Source organism: Lissotriton vulgaris, chromosome 3_1 (assembly GCF_964263255.1).
Source record: "Lissotriton vulgaris chromosome 3_1, aLisVul1.2, whole genome shotgun sequence".
NCBI lineage: Eukaryota > Metazoa > Chordata > Amphibia > Caudata > Salamandridae > Lissotriton > Lissotriton vulgaris.
This window is the reverse complement of record NC_141689.1, coordinates 255,364,197-255,380,429: the sequence shown is the minus strand read 5'-3', so window position 1 is coordinate 255,380,429 and position 16,233 is coordinate 255,364,197. Positions and strand designations below refer to the sequence as shown.

Here is a 16,233-nt window from a genome sequence, read left to right as displayed (position 1 = left end):
GAGTCAAGTGCTACAATTGTGAGCTTGGTTCCTTAAGGAGAAATTGTGGACCTATTACTTGTGCAGGCCTCACATCCTGCACAACTAATAACACACTTATGTCCTGAGAGCTAATGATAATGCAAAGTGTTTAAATATTTTAAGTTCTGTGGCAAACATTTTTTAATGCCTGCACTCTAAAATTACATTCTCTGCAAGTTCTTTTAAAAAAAGAAGGTTTTCAATCTTTCCCATCAGCTACTATTCATCGAACACACAGAATCTTCCTCCAAAAAATATTTTATGACATGGCAAAAACAGGGTGTTTTTGATGAGCTTTAATATTTTGTTTAGTGGGCTGCATAAGCAATGTCAAACCAAACAATCATCAGTTAACTATGTTTAAGAGAATAAACCGAAGTTTTAATGTACTTAATATAACATTAATATTTCATTGCAGGGACAGGTAGTGCACTTCATGTACGAACATGAAAAGTGAACTCAGAATGATGGAATACTATGAAATAGAGTGCAATACAATCACAAAATGATATTGACATAAGGAATTAACGTAGACAGCTTTTGTCAACAAGAAACCAAATTTGGAACGGACTCTACATTTTTAAAAGTAGCATTAAGAAAAAAATAAAGTTGCATGTTTTGATACATGCATCACACTTTATTGCAGACACGTAAATGTTTAATGCTTTTTCATGTTAAAAAACAGCAATATGTACATTGCGTGGTTACAGTGGCACACAATGCCTACTCATCAAATACAAATGTTTTAAAACTAAGCTTTAAAAAAAAGTCCCCAAGAACAGAGTCCTTTTGTATTTCAATGCTAAAACAGTTCTCCAGAGGCTTACTAAAATCAGTTTCTTATGTATCTGCCGGTGAAACCTCTTTCTTCATCTTTTTTTAATGTACTGTTTTCATATAAGTATGGCAAACACAAATTTCTCATGCTCACTAGAAAATTATTATTTCTGTACAAATATTTGCACACACTGACACTAAGTTTTTTGATACTCCATCATTTTTTCTAAAATGTAACAGTGGCAAAGAATCCATGGGAACAGGGCATATATATTATCAGGCAAAAGTACATTTACCCACTGACGTGCAGGAAAGCAGCAGGCATATGGCATGTTATGCTCTAAACAGTGGGTATTGCTTGAGCTAGGAATGGAACACGAAACACAGGTTTTATTGTTGTTTCTTTCGATTCCAAACCATGGACCAATGGCCTTTCTGCTTTTCCTCCAGATTGGAACTACGAGCACTTTAAGTGTATGTCTAGTCCTGCATGAGAAAGAATGCAAAGCTGCTATTGAACATGTCAAGCACAACCCACAACTTAACCTCATTTAAGTTCCAGTGGCTTTCGAGACGCTAGAAATAGTTTCCATTCAAATTAGTTCTGCTTTTTATAAGGAATCACAATCGTCATAAAATCTTCAGCTAAAGTCACTTCTTGAAGATCTACAACCAATTCCGCTTGTCTTTTCAGTTCAGTAACATCGTCGTCTCCTTCTCCAATCAGGTCAGGAGGCTTATACCTCTGGCTAAAATGTGTCAGAACCAAGTGTTTAACTCCACAAAGCTTCGCAAACTCTGCTGCGACCCGTGGTGTGCTATGGCCATGCTCTCTTGCTTTCTCCATCTGACTGTCATCCAATGTTGCTTCATGAACCAGCAGATCGGCTCCATTGCAGAGTTTCACCCCGCCGTCTCCAACAACACCTGAACAGTCACCTAAAATACACACCTTTCTTCCAGGAATGGGTTCGTCTAAAACATCCGAGGGTTGAATAGTTACTCCATTTTCTAAAACCACAGAGGCTCCGTTTTTAAGTTTCCCGTATATTGGTCCAGGCTGGATACCTAGACACAAAAGATTGATAAGCATATGAGTATGTAGCTTAGTACATTTTTCAAAAAGACTGCATGTTCCAAAAATCTCACTTTTAGAAATAAACTACATTTCATCTTAGTGAGCTGATGCTGCAAATGTAACCATTCCAAGACACTGAGTAGGGAACTGGGGAGTAGAAGTGTAGAAAAGGTGAAAAAGAAGGAGAGGAATTGGGTATAATCAAATATGATTTTCAGGTTGTTTGTAAATAAACATAATCCAGGACCAGTAGATAATAAATAGTATGGGGAAACCATACGTTAGAGATAAACACGCTAATCACACCTACACTGCTTGTCTCTTAAACTCAAAGGTATAAGACAAAGAAACAGGTACTGATTTGCAATATTCACTCAAGAACACCCGCATTTTGGCCTGAAAAGTTACTTTCAGGAAAGTAAAATTAATGAGAACACTAGCATGAACATATAACATGGTTAGACAATCTAATCTTCTTACCAACATGAATCTTGTTTAAAACAATTGATACTGAACTAAAAAGAACTGAATGTAAAATGAAACTATTTTTCCTAGATAAATCAGTTAAAAGAAATTCAATTTTCTGACAATAATGTGCCCACGGTATATGCAAATCTAGAGTTAAAATACGCTAAGATTCTATATATAGGTATTTGCTTCTATTTTTTATATATTGTAGTTGTATAAGTAAACTAATACATTTATTGATCCAAAAATACATAGTATCTATAATTTGCTTTAACGCACCCTGCTCACTATTGTTTCACCAGCAGATCATATACGCCAGACACAGCAGATATGGGCAAGACTAAATCACTTTTAATTTACCTTACTCAACTGTTCAGGACAAAAAGTTTTCAATTCATAGCAAAAGTTTCATAAATAGAAATAGATGCAATGGCTCTGTATTTGCCTGCATTCCACTGATGGATACGTTTTTTGAAAATGTACGCAATTATCTGCTGTTCTGAGCTTTTGATAGGGGTGAAGACTTGCTGAAAATCAGATATGTGGCGAATTACAGGCCATAGCGAATAAATCATATTTAGAGCGCAATATACTGTAAATTAATTTATTTCATTTTTTCAGTGCCAATACATTTTAACATTCCAGCGCGAGTTATGTTTAGTGCACAGCTAATGGTGCTTCTATGCACTACAAAGTAGTTCTAAACATGAAGTGGGAAAGCCAGTAGCTGTGAGACTGTTGAAGGACAGCTGTTCTAAATAGTAAGTCCCATAATGAAACAAGATCATGGATATAGCAACTGTAATTATGGGGCAAAGGAGAGCCAAATTACGTTGCGAGGTTGCCTTGTTTTGCAGCAAGAAGTAGGCACATTATGTGCGTAATGCAACAAAGTTTGTAGCAGTATTATTTTGTTAACATTTATCAATATTGTGGGGGGTGGAGGGAGGGGGGGGGAGTATCACATTACTAGTACCAATTTAACACCTGAATATAGCATTCATCAACTACAAGGTGGCTACTTAACATTTACAAAGGGTCTGTTACTGCATGACGCCACTTGTTGCACTTTTAATCTTAGTAACTATGGCCATTGTGGTAAATACCTGGAAGAACACTACAGAACCTCATAATTCAAGTAGCCCTGATCTTAGGCTACAGCTGTGTTTAAGCTTGTGTTGCTTCTGTAAAAAAGCCTAAGTGCACGTCTTCGGTTTGTGATAAAAAAAACCTCTACATCTAACATGTTATCATGACAGTAAAATGAAAACAAGCATTTGCAATGCAATAGGTCTCGCATTTGCGAGAGTTTAAGCTATTGGCATTGTAAATGACAATGCCTTATATTAAAAGATATATATTACTGAAAGTGGAGCGTGACTACGAGAAAAAAAAGGTCTTGTGATTTTTCTAATTGGACACTGGTTTCACTATGACTGAGACACCCAACATCCCTGATCCTTGCTTATTGATAAGGAAGGAACAGTTTGCTCTTCTGGCGTATCCGGAGTCCATGAGATAACCAACATTGGCATATCCAATAGGTCTCACCTTTGGGACCTCATAAGTGTATTGCCAGAGCTATTGGCTTTGCCAAATACTTTGAGCTATGTTGTGGAACATTGTGGCTGCTGTGCAGCATGTTGAAAAGTTATAATAAAAAAGTGTTATAAGCATTTTTTGTTACCTCATATATAACCAAGAAAACAGGAGAGTGGAGGTTGGGAAATTGTACCTAAATTATGAGTAGCATACGGAAACTAGAGGAGAATCAAAAGAAGGCAGATTCTAAGGGCAGACTGAGGTCGTGCTGAGTGATGGTGAGGTGGTGGTGTGCTGGTGCAGAGATGATGCTTAGGTGATGCTGAATGATACTCAGGAGGTGATGAGTGATGATAAGGTGGAGGTGCTGCACTGGTGCTCAAGTGATGATGGGTGATCCTGAGTTGGTGCAGTGCTGTGACGGTACTGCGCTGGTGTTGAGGTGGTGCTAAGGTGGTGCTGCACTGAACAAAAGAAAGAAGAGCGGCCGTTTTACTTAAAGATGAAGCGCGGCGTGAGGCACATGGAAGGACAGAGTGAGGAGATGAAGAGCAGCTTGATGCACAAGGAGGGACATTGATGAGAAAATTAGCATGAGGCACACGGACAGAGTGAGGAGAAGACCAGCATAAGGCACAAGGACGGAGAGTGAGGAGGAGAAAAGCAGCGTTAGGCACAAGGAAGGCGAGGAAGGAGAAGAACAGAATGAGGCCTACTTTAGTAGACTGAGAAGAGCAGCGTGAGGCACATGGAAGGAGACTGAGAAGAGCAGTGTGAGGCACACTGAAGGAGGCTGAGAAGAGCAACATGAGGCACATGGGAGGAGACTGAGAAGAGCAGCGTGAGGCACACCGAAGAAGACTGAGAAGAGTAGCGCGAGGACCTTGGAGCTTGTCTGCGAGCAGACAGGGTTAACTTCAAACACAGGTATGTAAAGCATTTCCAAAAAACCAATTCAGGAAATAATTAAGACACAACACATCATAAAAATCCAATACCAATTTATAAAAACAGGAAATATTTTTATCTTTAAAATGATACCAAACGACAAAAATCCCATGTAGGGAACTGGAGATATGAATTTTTCAACATTTAACAAAATATAGCACTTAGAAGATTATAGTACCATATTGTGATACCTGCTCGCGATAGACCGGGCCAAAGTCAAAGTTTCAGTCCAGGCGCAATGGAGCCCTGAGCGGCTACAGCTTGCTGCAGGTCCCGGTCTCAGTTTCTACCTTCACACTTAGAAACTTTTCTGGAGCTTTTCTTCCGGAGGGCTCTCAAAGCTCCCGGCCACTGCGGATCCGGTGAGGGTTCGCCAGCTTGCCTTTCGACGAGCTCCCGGTCAACTTCCCTGGAGCGGACGTAAAAAATGTTCGTTTAACGCTTCAGCGGGGCAACCCAGGAATACAGGCCAGCACACAAAGGAAGGCAGGCGGCTTGACTCTCGTGGTTGCTCCCGGTCTCCTTTTCTACGAGCGCACTTAAAAACTTTTCTGGAGCTTTTCCTCGCTGGGTCTCTCAATGTTCCTCATGTAGCCGGATCCGGTGAGGGTTTGCCAGCTTCAGATTTCTCCTAGTCCTGGTTAATCTCTGGAAGTTGGAGCGATGGAGCTTTTAGCGGGACGAACCTGGTTGGCTTGGCCAGCTCGTGGTTGAAGGCAGGCGGCTTGGCTAGCCAGGTTGAGTCGGTCCCTCTATGGAGCTTTTTTTCAAAGTTCTCCAAACTTCTTGAACTTCTTACTGAAGTTCCTCTAGGGGTCCCAAAGTGTCTCAAACTCACTCCAAGGGTCTAGAAGCTCCAAGATGGTCCTTGAAGGTTAAGGTCTTCAGTTCCCACAATCCACTGGTACAAACCCCTTACAAATCCACTGATAGTTCTCCAAGGTGTAGATTTAGTTGGTGATGTTCCAGATGAGCTCTTTTAACCTGTAGCTTTCAGGGAGTCCACTCTTTAGTTCTTTTTCAGCAGGATAATGCAGTTTCAGATGGTGCAGTCTTCAGTGGTCAGGCCTTAGAAATCTTTGCACAGCAAAACTTCTCAACAGGGCACCTCTTGCTTCAGTAAGTTTCAAGCAGCAGATCTGGAGGGCTCTACCCCTCTCAGATACTTATTCCTAGTTCTCTGGGTCAAGCATGGGGTCGCTTCTGACCAATGGGAGCAGGGTAACTCCTGCAATACATGACCACATCCTGTAGAGTGTGGCATTATTTTGTCCCAGAGTGCATCAAATCTTCCAAATCCATAATGGCTGATTTTCCAGCAAGGAGGTAAGAGCTGGCTAAACACACCCCTAGGATGGCTAAGTTACTTAGACTCTCCCCCCTGCATCTCCTCATACCTTCCTCAATCCTACCATCTGCCTAAGGTGGATAGTTCAGAGCTGTAAATGACACTGATCTCTACTCTCCTCTTTGAAGAACAGTTTACGACTCCTCCCCCTGGCCTGGCATTCCTGTGGAACAGCACTGCCCTGCCAGCAGAGCTGGTTAACCCTAGGGGCTCTTTATCGCCTCTTCAAGGCAGCCTGGCTAATCCGCTTTGCTCTGACCATTGGGGCAGACCACTGGAAGACTGAATTTGGATTTACAAACAGGAAAGTCTTATAACTTCTTGTATGTACACTTTAGTGGAAATTCAACAATATGATATTTTTGGATGTATTAATACCATTCTGGGAAGTATTCCAATGGTATTTCTAGCCCTCTCCTATCAAGAATTATTAATCAATAACTTCCTACCACGTTAACCTATGTAACAGGGGATTTGAAATGGTAAAAACCACTTGGGCATTTTTCTAGCACTAGGACTTACAAAAACATATTTTATAAGTACTTGTCTTATATCTACAGGAACCCCACCCAATTGCATCTAGGGTAGACTTTAGAGGTTCTGAGCTTGTAGAAATATTGCAGATTCTCTCTCCACAGTGCTCCTAGAATCAAAGTTGAATTTGAGCAGTACTTTACCACAATGTGGGGAGTGAAATGTGAAATTTCACTTTACACAGGCATATAAAAACTCATTTTATAATGGTGTACCTTATAAATACCTAACCCCCCACCCCTGGGATACCCTGGGGGTCCCTAATATGCCTAAACATTGTAGGTTATCCATCTTCAAGTGCCCCGAACACCAAAGTCGAGATTGGGCACAATTTACTTTTTTAAAGCAGTCCCGGCACCCAGGGCTACTTTTAAACTGACCTTAGGCTTTAGCAGTGCCCACATGCAAGTGCAAAAAGAGATGCTGGCCTCTAAAATGCCATGCCCTAGGGTACTAGGGACTTCTAGGTAGTTTCAGTCCCCCTACCCTATTATATACTAGGGGCCTTTGGGGTAGGTAATGCCAATCACAGGGGTACCCCACCATACCATTGTGTACCCCAGTATATGTAGGTGTTTTAATTGTATTCCAATGTGTCTCTTTCAGCATAATACTGGCCCTGGGCCTAGTTAGGCAGCGCCCATGGTCAGCCAGAGTCAGTTACCACCAGTATCAGTCAGCAAAAAGTTGGGGGGTGCCGAAGGCACAGGATGACTTTGCAACAATACGATGTGTATCGATGGAAACGCGTTGTGGCAGGCACCATGCATAGAATACTTCGGAGTTGTATTCATGGAGAATAAATCATGGGTTGGATAACCAATACTTTGGAGTCTGCTGTATCTGTCAGTGCGCTGTGGTCCGTACCTGGGTAGTCCCGTCATGGGCATTGACGGGCAGGGACTTTGTTGATATAACACACACACACACTTCCTAGTCTCTTTGGATAAGGGTCTGCAAGGCATTCAAGGCATAGTTCTTAGGATCATTCGTTGTTGACTGGAAGGTGGGAGGTGTGTTGTGTCAACGAGTGGGTGTGTGGTATCTACATTCTAGGTCTTTAGAACGGGAAAAGGAGAGTACCAACAGCAGCAAATACACAAGTTGCTGCCTAGAACGGGAACCTGTGGGTCAATAAAAAAGGTTGACGGTTCAACTTTGAATGAGTCTTATTTTCAATTTTGCTCTGTGATCAGGGTCAGGCAGTTCCAGCCAGGCATTGCTCTACTATAAAACGAGTTTATTCTGGTCAAGAGCATTTTGAATGAATGTACTGTGGAGGAAGGAATTTTACAAATGAAGAAAGTAAAGTTTCATATGCAAATGCGCATTTTTGTATGATTTTTGCTCAAGAAGATTTTTTTTTATCTGGGACAAAACCTGCCTAGGTATTTTTTTTGTTAATGGACCTACTCATGTAAATCCCCACACCTGTCATACATTTTACGGATACCCCTGAACTTCTTTGCAATACCATAAAAGTCGGAAATTAACCAGAATCGTAGGATTGTGACTTTCAGAATCCTGCATTGTGAATTTTGTATTAAGTCAATAAGAATGGTTTCTACTTTTCTATTTATACATATATTCTATGTTAGCACATGCATCATTATTTTTAATAACATTTTTGAAGCACCTTGCTCGACATGCTGCATTATTTTGCAATAAATGGCATTTATTTTGTGGGTACGTAATATGCTGTACCATAACTAGTGAGACGCAGTATGTCAGTCTTCTACATTCAAGTAACATGGGCTAATGGAAACAATTATAACCATACAACACAAAATCAGTATAAAAAAGCAACTGGCTTTGTCATTAGGCGATCAGGGCTTGGATTTTAACAGTGACTGTTTTGATGTGTGGATTCACACAGACCTATTTGGAACCGTGGACAAGCAGACTCCGACTGCTGGGTTTGTGTGCAGCCTTTGACAGCTCGGTGAAGCCAGAGTCAGATGACATGACTTTAACAAAAGATTATTTCTGGAATTTCTATCTGTAGTTATGTTAAATATCAAGACTAAGAAAGTAGAGAATGATTTGTTAGACTTTGGTCTTTGCTTTTTTTTTAGCGTAATCTTCTAAAAATAGACTAATAACATCAAGGAGTAAAATAGATTGAAAAATACATGTACCTACCAAGTTCCTTAAGTTTCTGTACATTCAGTTTTCCAGGACGCGCTCGTTCTTCAACTGCAAATCCAAAGGAAGGTATGCGGTGAAACAGTCTAAAAGCCCGGACGATGAACTGATCATCATCAATCAACGTGTAACAGTTTTCTATAGGATCTATGTGAATGGTCCTTCCCTGCACTTCTCGGGAGGAATCTTCCTGTCCATTTTGAAGTGACAAGTCCTTAAATTCCTCTGAAGGACATTGATCTGCCGAAGGAACCAGTTCATGTACTCTGTAGGAGAAGACCAGCTGAGAGTGGGAGATATGCAGACTGCTCCAGATGAAACTGCGTAGTCCTACTGGCCCATAGATATCTACGGGCTGCTTCTCAGTTGCTGTACTGCTCTGGAGGCTAACAGTGCAAAGAAGGCCAGGAAGCCCAAACATGTGGTCCCCATGCAGATGAGTTATGAAGATTTTGGTTATTCTCCCTAAAATTAAAGAAGAGCGTGATAAGAGAGCCCAGAACAAGAAAACATTACGGTGCCATTTGCGCGATAGGTGACACTATGCAACAGCTAATACAATTAACAAATAGATGTCATAATAATGTGAACGTAACCCCTGTATAATGGCACAGTGGAAAAAATGCCACCCAATTTTCTTCTGTTTTAATTTATCTGTAGCAAATACAATCACTGGGAAATCATTTAATGAACATTGCTATACTGGTTATTAAAAAAAAAAAAAAATATATATATATATATATATATATATATGTTTGTAAGTTTGTTACTTTATTCGATAAAAATTCATCATAAAAGTGTACAATTTATACAGTACATTAAAAATAAAAGAGTAAAACAGCAGGGGCCCACCAAATCTTATATGTAAATGTAAATGTACATGTATTTATATAGCGCAAATTACCCACATCGCAGGCATCTAAGCGCCTGCTTAGGGAACCCGTCCTGGTATTCCCCTGTGAGATAACCCCGGCAGGGTATCCACAAGGTGAAAGCCGGGCATCCCGCCGCGAGGGGCCGTTGTGGAGATTAAGCAAGCTATTGCCCAGAGTCGCAGAGTGTGAACCCGTGAGTCGAGTAGGCACCGGAGCGAGAATTATCGAGTCCGTGGAATTGTTGAGCCCAAGCCCCGTCGAGGTGGGGAATTGAACCCTGGTCCAGGGCCGATCTCAGCTTCCGGGTCTGCCGCCTCTAACCCCTGAGCCACACACATACATCATCCCTTTCTACTCGATTTTGTTTAAAATTGCTAAGATGTAAATGTCCAGCACAATTAAAAAGCTAAAATATATATATATATATATATATACATACATATATATACATACATACATACACACACAAGACCTAACGTCACAGACCTAAACACCATTATCAGTGAAAATAAATGATAGGTCAAGGAGACCGTAATGAAGACTTCACTGACCTGCTTTAAGATTGCTTCTCATAAACTGTGTCTGAGTCCCTTCTCCACAATCGAACAGCCAACACTCTCCCTCATTCCTAAGAACTAAGGCAGATGCTCCTCTAGAGGGCCCTGGATATGCTGATCCTGTACCCAGGAAGGTCACATCCATTGTCATCTTTACCTCGTCAATGAAATATCTAAAAAGATAAAAATGTACATATTGAGATATAAACCCGACAATTGTAAGCACAATAGGTTACTGATTTAGAGGGAGAGATGCTTTGTATGATAGGACTTTAAAAACAAATGATAGAGATTTTTCTTGTTAAAAAAAACCCTTAAGAGGCATTGCATCACTAAAATCTCATCAGAACCCGTCCCATTGTTTCTCACTGCGGTTATGTAAGAACTTGAGACTTCATGGATTGTTATGGTGTTTATTAATCAGGGACAATGGAGGTCCAAGTGCTCATTCCCACCCACTATCCCCATTCAGCTATGTCATTATGAGAGAATCACATTAATGTCAATTGAAATGATGCTGGCGGCCTCTCCTGGGAACGTGTCCTTAATGCTCATTTCCGATATCGAGACTCTAAGTTATCAGATATTGGCTTATAAAGGGACAAAGGCACTGGGAGAAAATCAGTTGCCAAAAATCCATATGGTCAAGTAGGAGAACCAGACTGAAATGCAGTTCTGCTTGATTCAAGGCCCATCACTTACCCACTAGTCCACATTTTACTGAGTGGACCGTGACAGCGGAGGTTGTGGACCCCTGGGTAACATCTAATATAAACTGGACTCAATTTCAGCTCCGTTATAACACCCTTACATCCAGCACTGAGCCTCATTTGAGGAATATGTTCAGTAAATGACTATCATTTGAAAACGTGCAGGGCGAGATTAAAAACAAGATCTAGTTGCTCAGTTCCCAAATGGCCAACAACACCGCAAGAGGAGAGACATGTTCCTCATTACTGAGCGTCCCTCCAGGCCCCCTGCTTAAACTCTCCACTACACATGAAGTACCAAAATAGATGTAAAGGGGCTGAATTAATCTTCATAAATCTATCGGAGGGGTTTTATCAAGAGAATGGACTGACGTGGAGAAACCTTCCTTTCACACAGTCCTTACTAGGAGGTCGTCCTTTCAGGGGAAATTTCTAACAAAAGTAAAGGTTGACTTCCCTGTTGGCCTGCCTATCCTCACAGGGTAGCATTATTTCAGAAGACAATGCACAAGCTGCTACAACTGGTAAGAAAATTGAGCGTACTATCACCAGATCTAACTTTGAATTAAGGTCAGGCACCTATGCAACTAATAACATCCAATCACTAATATGTGATTTGCATTCAGGCTTTGCTGAAGAGATGCAGCAGGGAAAGAACTGTATCCCCCCGCTTCTCTTTAATGGAACAGCAGACTAGATTTCTATCCAATGTATCATTTGATAGTTTGTGAGCTGGAGCTCGATGGCATATCTGGGTGTAAGCTTGGCAGACTGACAATTGCCTAAAATCCTTATTAAGCCATCTAGCCTTTAATGGAGTGAATATTTTTGACTCTGAACCAGAAAAACCCTATAAAAAGTCAGTTAAGGACTGCAAGCTGTTAACCCCAATCAATCCTCCTCCACGAGAGAAAGAGTTCAGTTTTCGTCTGGACTTTGGCCCTCAACCTCTAAGGGATCTAGACAGCCCATCTGTGAAAGGAACTTCGGCCCCCTTCTCCAGCCTGAAAATCTCCTCCTGCTCCCACAATCCCAAAATCATGGCTAAATGAGAACAAGTGTGCAGAGGGAGAGGTGTTGGGAGGTAGGAAATACTCTGTCTGTTTCATATGTCTGCAAATCAACAGTATGAATGAGGGTGGGATGCACACCTTTGTACTCATTTTTTAGAGTCAATATTTATATATCTTCTATTTGTCCAGAGTTAATCCTTTACGGCGTGCAATACTGGTTTTTGTGCCTCCCCCGGCGACATCTTTGAATCAATGAAGAAGGGTGGGGTAACACATGTCACCCCAAAACCAGTCGCAGCTGCCATTGTTGCGCCTTCCGGCAAAATTCCATCCACGTTTTTCCATTTTCAAATATACCATAGTTTTAACCATATTATTCCACAGTTTATCTCATTTTCTATGTTGCTCTGTCATTTCACTTCACGCTCAGGTTATGTACTGCCATTTTCCAGATTTCTAGTGCTTGAACCGTGCCTAGCGTCCATTGCAGGTACGTGTAAGGATTCAAAGTGTAGCAGGGAGATGGAAAAGGACCAATGGGTCTGCACACTTGCGAATGAAAACACGAATACTTTATTTAACATCAAAAACGCACTGAAAGTGAAGTCGAGGTAATCATGTTATAATTCAAAGGGGTAGAAAACGTAGCTTCTGACAGTAAAGGGTGAACAGAAAACGATATGCAAACGGGAAGGGGAATAAGAGCCCACAGTCTCTATGCATAATAGCGCTGAACACGAGGGAGAAAATGTGGTTAGATAGGCACTGTTTAAAAAGATAGAGTTTGCTAGTGTTGAGGCGACAGGTTGCATAAGAAAATTTGCGCAATGATTATGATGTATAAACATTCAATCGTTTAAACTAATATTGAATTGATGCAAGTGAATACACGATGCTTACTTTTTGCTATTATTGTTATAGTGTTCCCTGACGAAGGGCAATGAGGTGCCCGAAATGCATTGGATTTTAAATAAATATTGCTTTGGACGAACCACTGCGTTGATCATGTTTGAAAATGAGGTCCGGAGGGCACGGTTCAAGCACTAGAAATCTGGAAAATGGCAGTACATAACCTGAGCGTGAAGTGAAATGACAGAGCAACATAGAAAATGAGATAAACTGTGGAATAATATGGTTAAAACTATGGTATATTTGAAAATGGAAAAACGTGGATGGAATTTTGCCGGAAGGCGCAACGATGGCAGCTGCGACTGGTTTTGGGGTGACATGTGTTACCCCACCCTTCTGCAAATCAACAGTGACATATTTCTGTGTTATCCAAATATTCCATCGACATCCAGGTCATTCCAATAGAATTTTTTCAACCAAACCCAACTGATGACTATACTCGTTGACGTCAATGACTAATTAAGGGCATTCAGGACTTGTTCAACAAGGGTGGTGTGTTCGTAGTACCAGAGAAGAGCCAAAAATGTTATACTTTTATGTTTCTGATCCATAAACCTTTGGGCGACGTGTACCCAATTCTCAGACGTTAAAAGTGTAATGTCTACATTTCATATGAGAAGTTGAAAATGGTCTCCCTTCAGAACATCATAATCTAATACCCCCAGGAGTATTTCTGACCTCTATGAACGCATACCTTCACATCTCATTTCATCTACTGTCCCAGATATACTGAAGGCTCTTTGACATGGGAAATCATTACCAGTGTTGTGTGCTTCTATTCAGACTAGCTTCAGCACCAAGAGCGTTTACTAAAGTGCTTGCACCTTTGGTGGGTATTCTACATACCCAGGAGTCGGTAGTATCACGAAATTGTCTGTACATCTGCTTAAAGTACTACCAAAGCATTTTCATTATTGCAAATAATGCATAATTTAAACATAATGCCTTCTTGCATTCCTATATTGTACAATGCCCATTCAGCCTGGATGCTCGAGTAAGCGAAGCCTCATTTTCAAGTTTACAGAGGCTAACAACGATTACAGGTTTAGTGAAGTCAGCTTTCTAACATACATCACTATATCAAGTCTTTATGGTCTTCTCACATTCTTCCAACGAGAACAGCTTGAACTGTTAGCTGTTATCTACAGTTTCGCAGAAGATCACACGACATTTCCTCCACTTGCTGCATTACAGAAAACGTATAAAAGAAATATAGCCCAATGAAGAACTCGAACGTATAATATTTTTACTTCTTGTTTCAATTTTGCAAACAGGCCTGTATCAAAGTTCAGAGGGCGTCTAAGGCGGTTGTTTTTCTTCTATAGTAGTTCCTTGGATGACTGCCTAACCTGCTCCTCTTTTTTCTAGGGCTTGGAAGCAGTTCACCTGGCTTGCGAGATTCTCATGAAGCACAGATTTCTATTGAGCATGGAAAAATCCAATCTTTTGGGTCCAGTATCTCCAATTTTTAGGAGCCCTATCCAGAGGGGATCTTCCCCCGTTAAGCAGGAAAAATTGATGTCTTGTCTAAGATCGCTTCTACAGTGTCAGGAAGCCTGTGTGAGGCAAGTCTGAAAAGTTCAGGAGTTTATAGCTGCTGCTCTTCTGCTGGTTCCTTGAGCTTGATTACATTATTATCCCATGATGAGTCATTTGAATCATTGGATCCAAGTTCAAAAGATTATGAGATGAAAATTCCTGTTTCCCATGCAATTTGCCTTATACTACAGTGGTGGTTGGACCTAACTCATGTAGCATGGGGAATTCCTTTGGATTCTCCTCATCCTCTTATTGTAATAACCAGATGTCAGCAGCATGCGTCAGGAGTCCACACTAGGGGACTATTCAGCCAAAGGCAAAGATGGAAAGGAAAACTTTTTTCCAACTGGAAGGAGCTCATAGCAATGTAAAAAGCCCTTCTAGCACGTGCCCGCCATCTACAGAATCAACATTCAGAATTAACATTCATTCAGACAACCAGGTCACAACGTATTTTATAAACCTTCTGGGAAGCTCCAGAGATCCCAGGTAACCCATCTAGCTGAACAGATAGGTACCTGGTTGGAGGAGATTCTGAAATTAAATGAAATCAAACCAGATTTATAGAGCATACAGCTACTCCAAGGAGTGTCATGGATGATTTCACTAACAAAACTTGCGGAAAAAGCAATGTGCATATTTTTAACTGTAGTCTTAAAGACTGCATAGCTTTCATATGCCTCTGGTACTACTCACAGAGTGTAATTGTCACAGTACAAGGTAGTTTTATGAGCAGCCGCAATGGCATATTCACTTAATGGTGGCACTCTACAGAATTGGACCAGAAGCAGGAGCGTGCAAGCTACATGTACCTTCAGAGAGACCCTATCATTTTCAGACTCACAGCATGGTCTCCTGCAATGTGCACAGTCGCTCTCAAAAACCTGCCCTCTGAGCCTCGGCTTTGTTACTGGCAGCATCTTTATCTACAATTCTTCACTATTGAATTATTTAAAAAAAGAAGTTAAACACAAATAGCTTAAAGTGCAGCAAAACTTGAAAGTCTGAGTTTATTCAATACAAATTAAATCTAGCTATATTACCTTCCTTATACATCTATAGCTTCCATTTACTCATGTATCTTTATATTTGTGAATTTACTCCCAATTGAGCATCTCCAATGCACTACCCTAGATCTCACCCTATAAATGCTTAATTGTAGGCAAAGTTTGGGGTGTGCATGGCATTGCGGATGAGAAAACTTTGTAGGATCCTCCCTGGACTCCCCTGGTTGTCTAGTTTTCAGAAATGCCTGGCATTGGTAGGTGTCCCTGGGAGGCCTCGGAGCCCTGGCCCAAAAAATGCAGCTACCCCTTGCCAAATCAGTCCATTTTTATGACTGGAAATATTGATGTCTCCACATTGTGTTTTGGGCCCTTTGTCGTGTGCACCATAAATGTGAGGAAAATGTGTTTTTTAAGTCAAAGTTTCAGGTTTGAAAGGGCTTCTGGGTAAGACAACTTGGTGCAAGCCACACAAATCTCCCCACCCTTTTTTCCCTAAAAAGACAACACTTTGGCTATTTCCCGAGTCCCCTCCGTGGGTATCTACAAACCTTTGGGACGTTTAGAATCCCCAGGATGATGGCAAATAGACACAAAACTGGCCTTGGATGCCTTATGTGCAAAAAACGTTATGGAGGCCTAAGCGTGAACTTCCACAAATAGCCCAGAAAGGGATTAGCATTCTAGGGGGAAAGGCCTAGAAGAGAAAGGGATAATGGTCCTCAATTTATCAACCTACAAGGTTGATAAATTGAGGACCATTAT

At 41.0% G+C, this 16,233-nt stretch overlaps 1 protein-coding gene across 3 annotated transcripts in view; it reads right to left on the bottom strand.

Moving 5' to 3' along the window:
• Positions 1–302: 302 nt before the first annotated feature.
• ELAC1 (elaC ribonuclease Z 1) overlaps positions 303–16,233 on the bottom strand; it is a 40,088-nt gene continuing 24,157 nt past the window's right edge. For all 3 annotated transcript variants that reach the window (XM_086960390.1, XM_086960391.1, XM_086960389.1), the window contains 3 exons: positions 10,288–10,466; positions 8,859–9,326; positions 303–1,866 (listed from right to left, as the gene is read on the bottom strand). In XM_086960390.1, the coding sequence (XP_086816516.1) occupies positions 1,397–1,866; positions 8,859–9,326; positions 10,288–10,444 (1,095 nt within the window). In that variant the 5' untranslated portion in view covers positions 10,445–10,466 and the 3' untranslated portion in view covers positions 303–1,396. The remainder of the gene's footprint in view (positions 1,867–8,858; positions 9,327–10,287; positions 10,467–16,233) is intronic.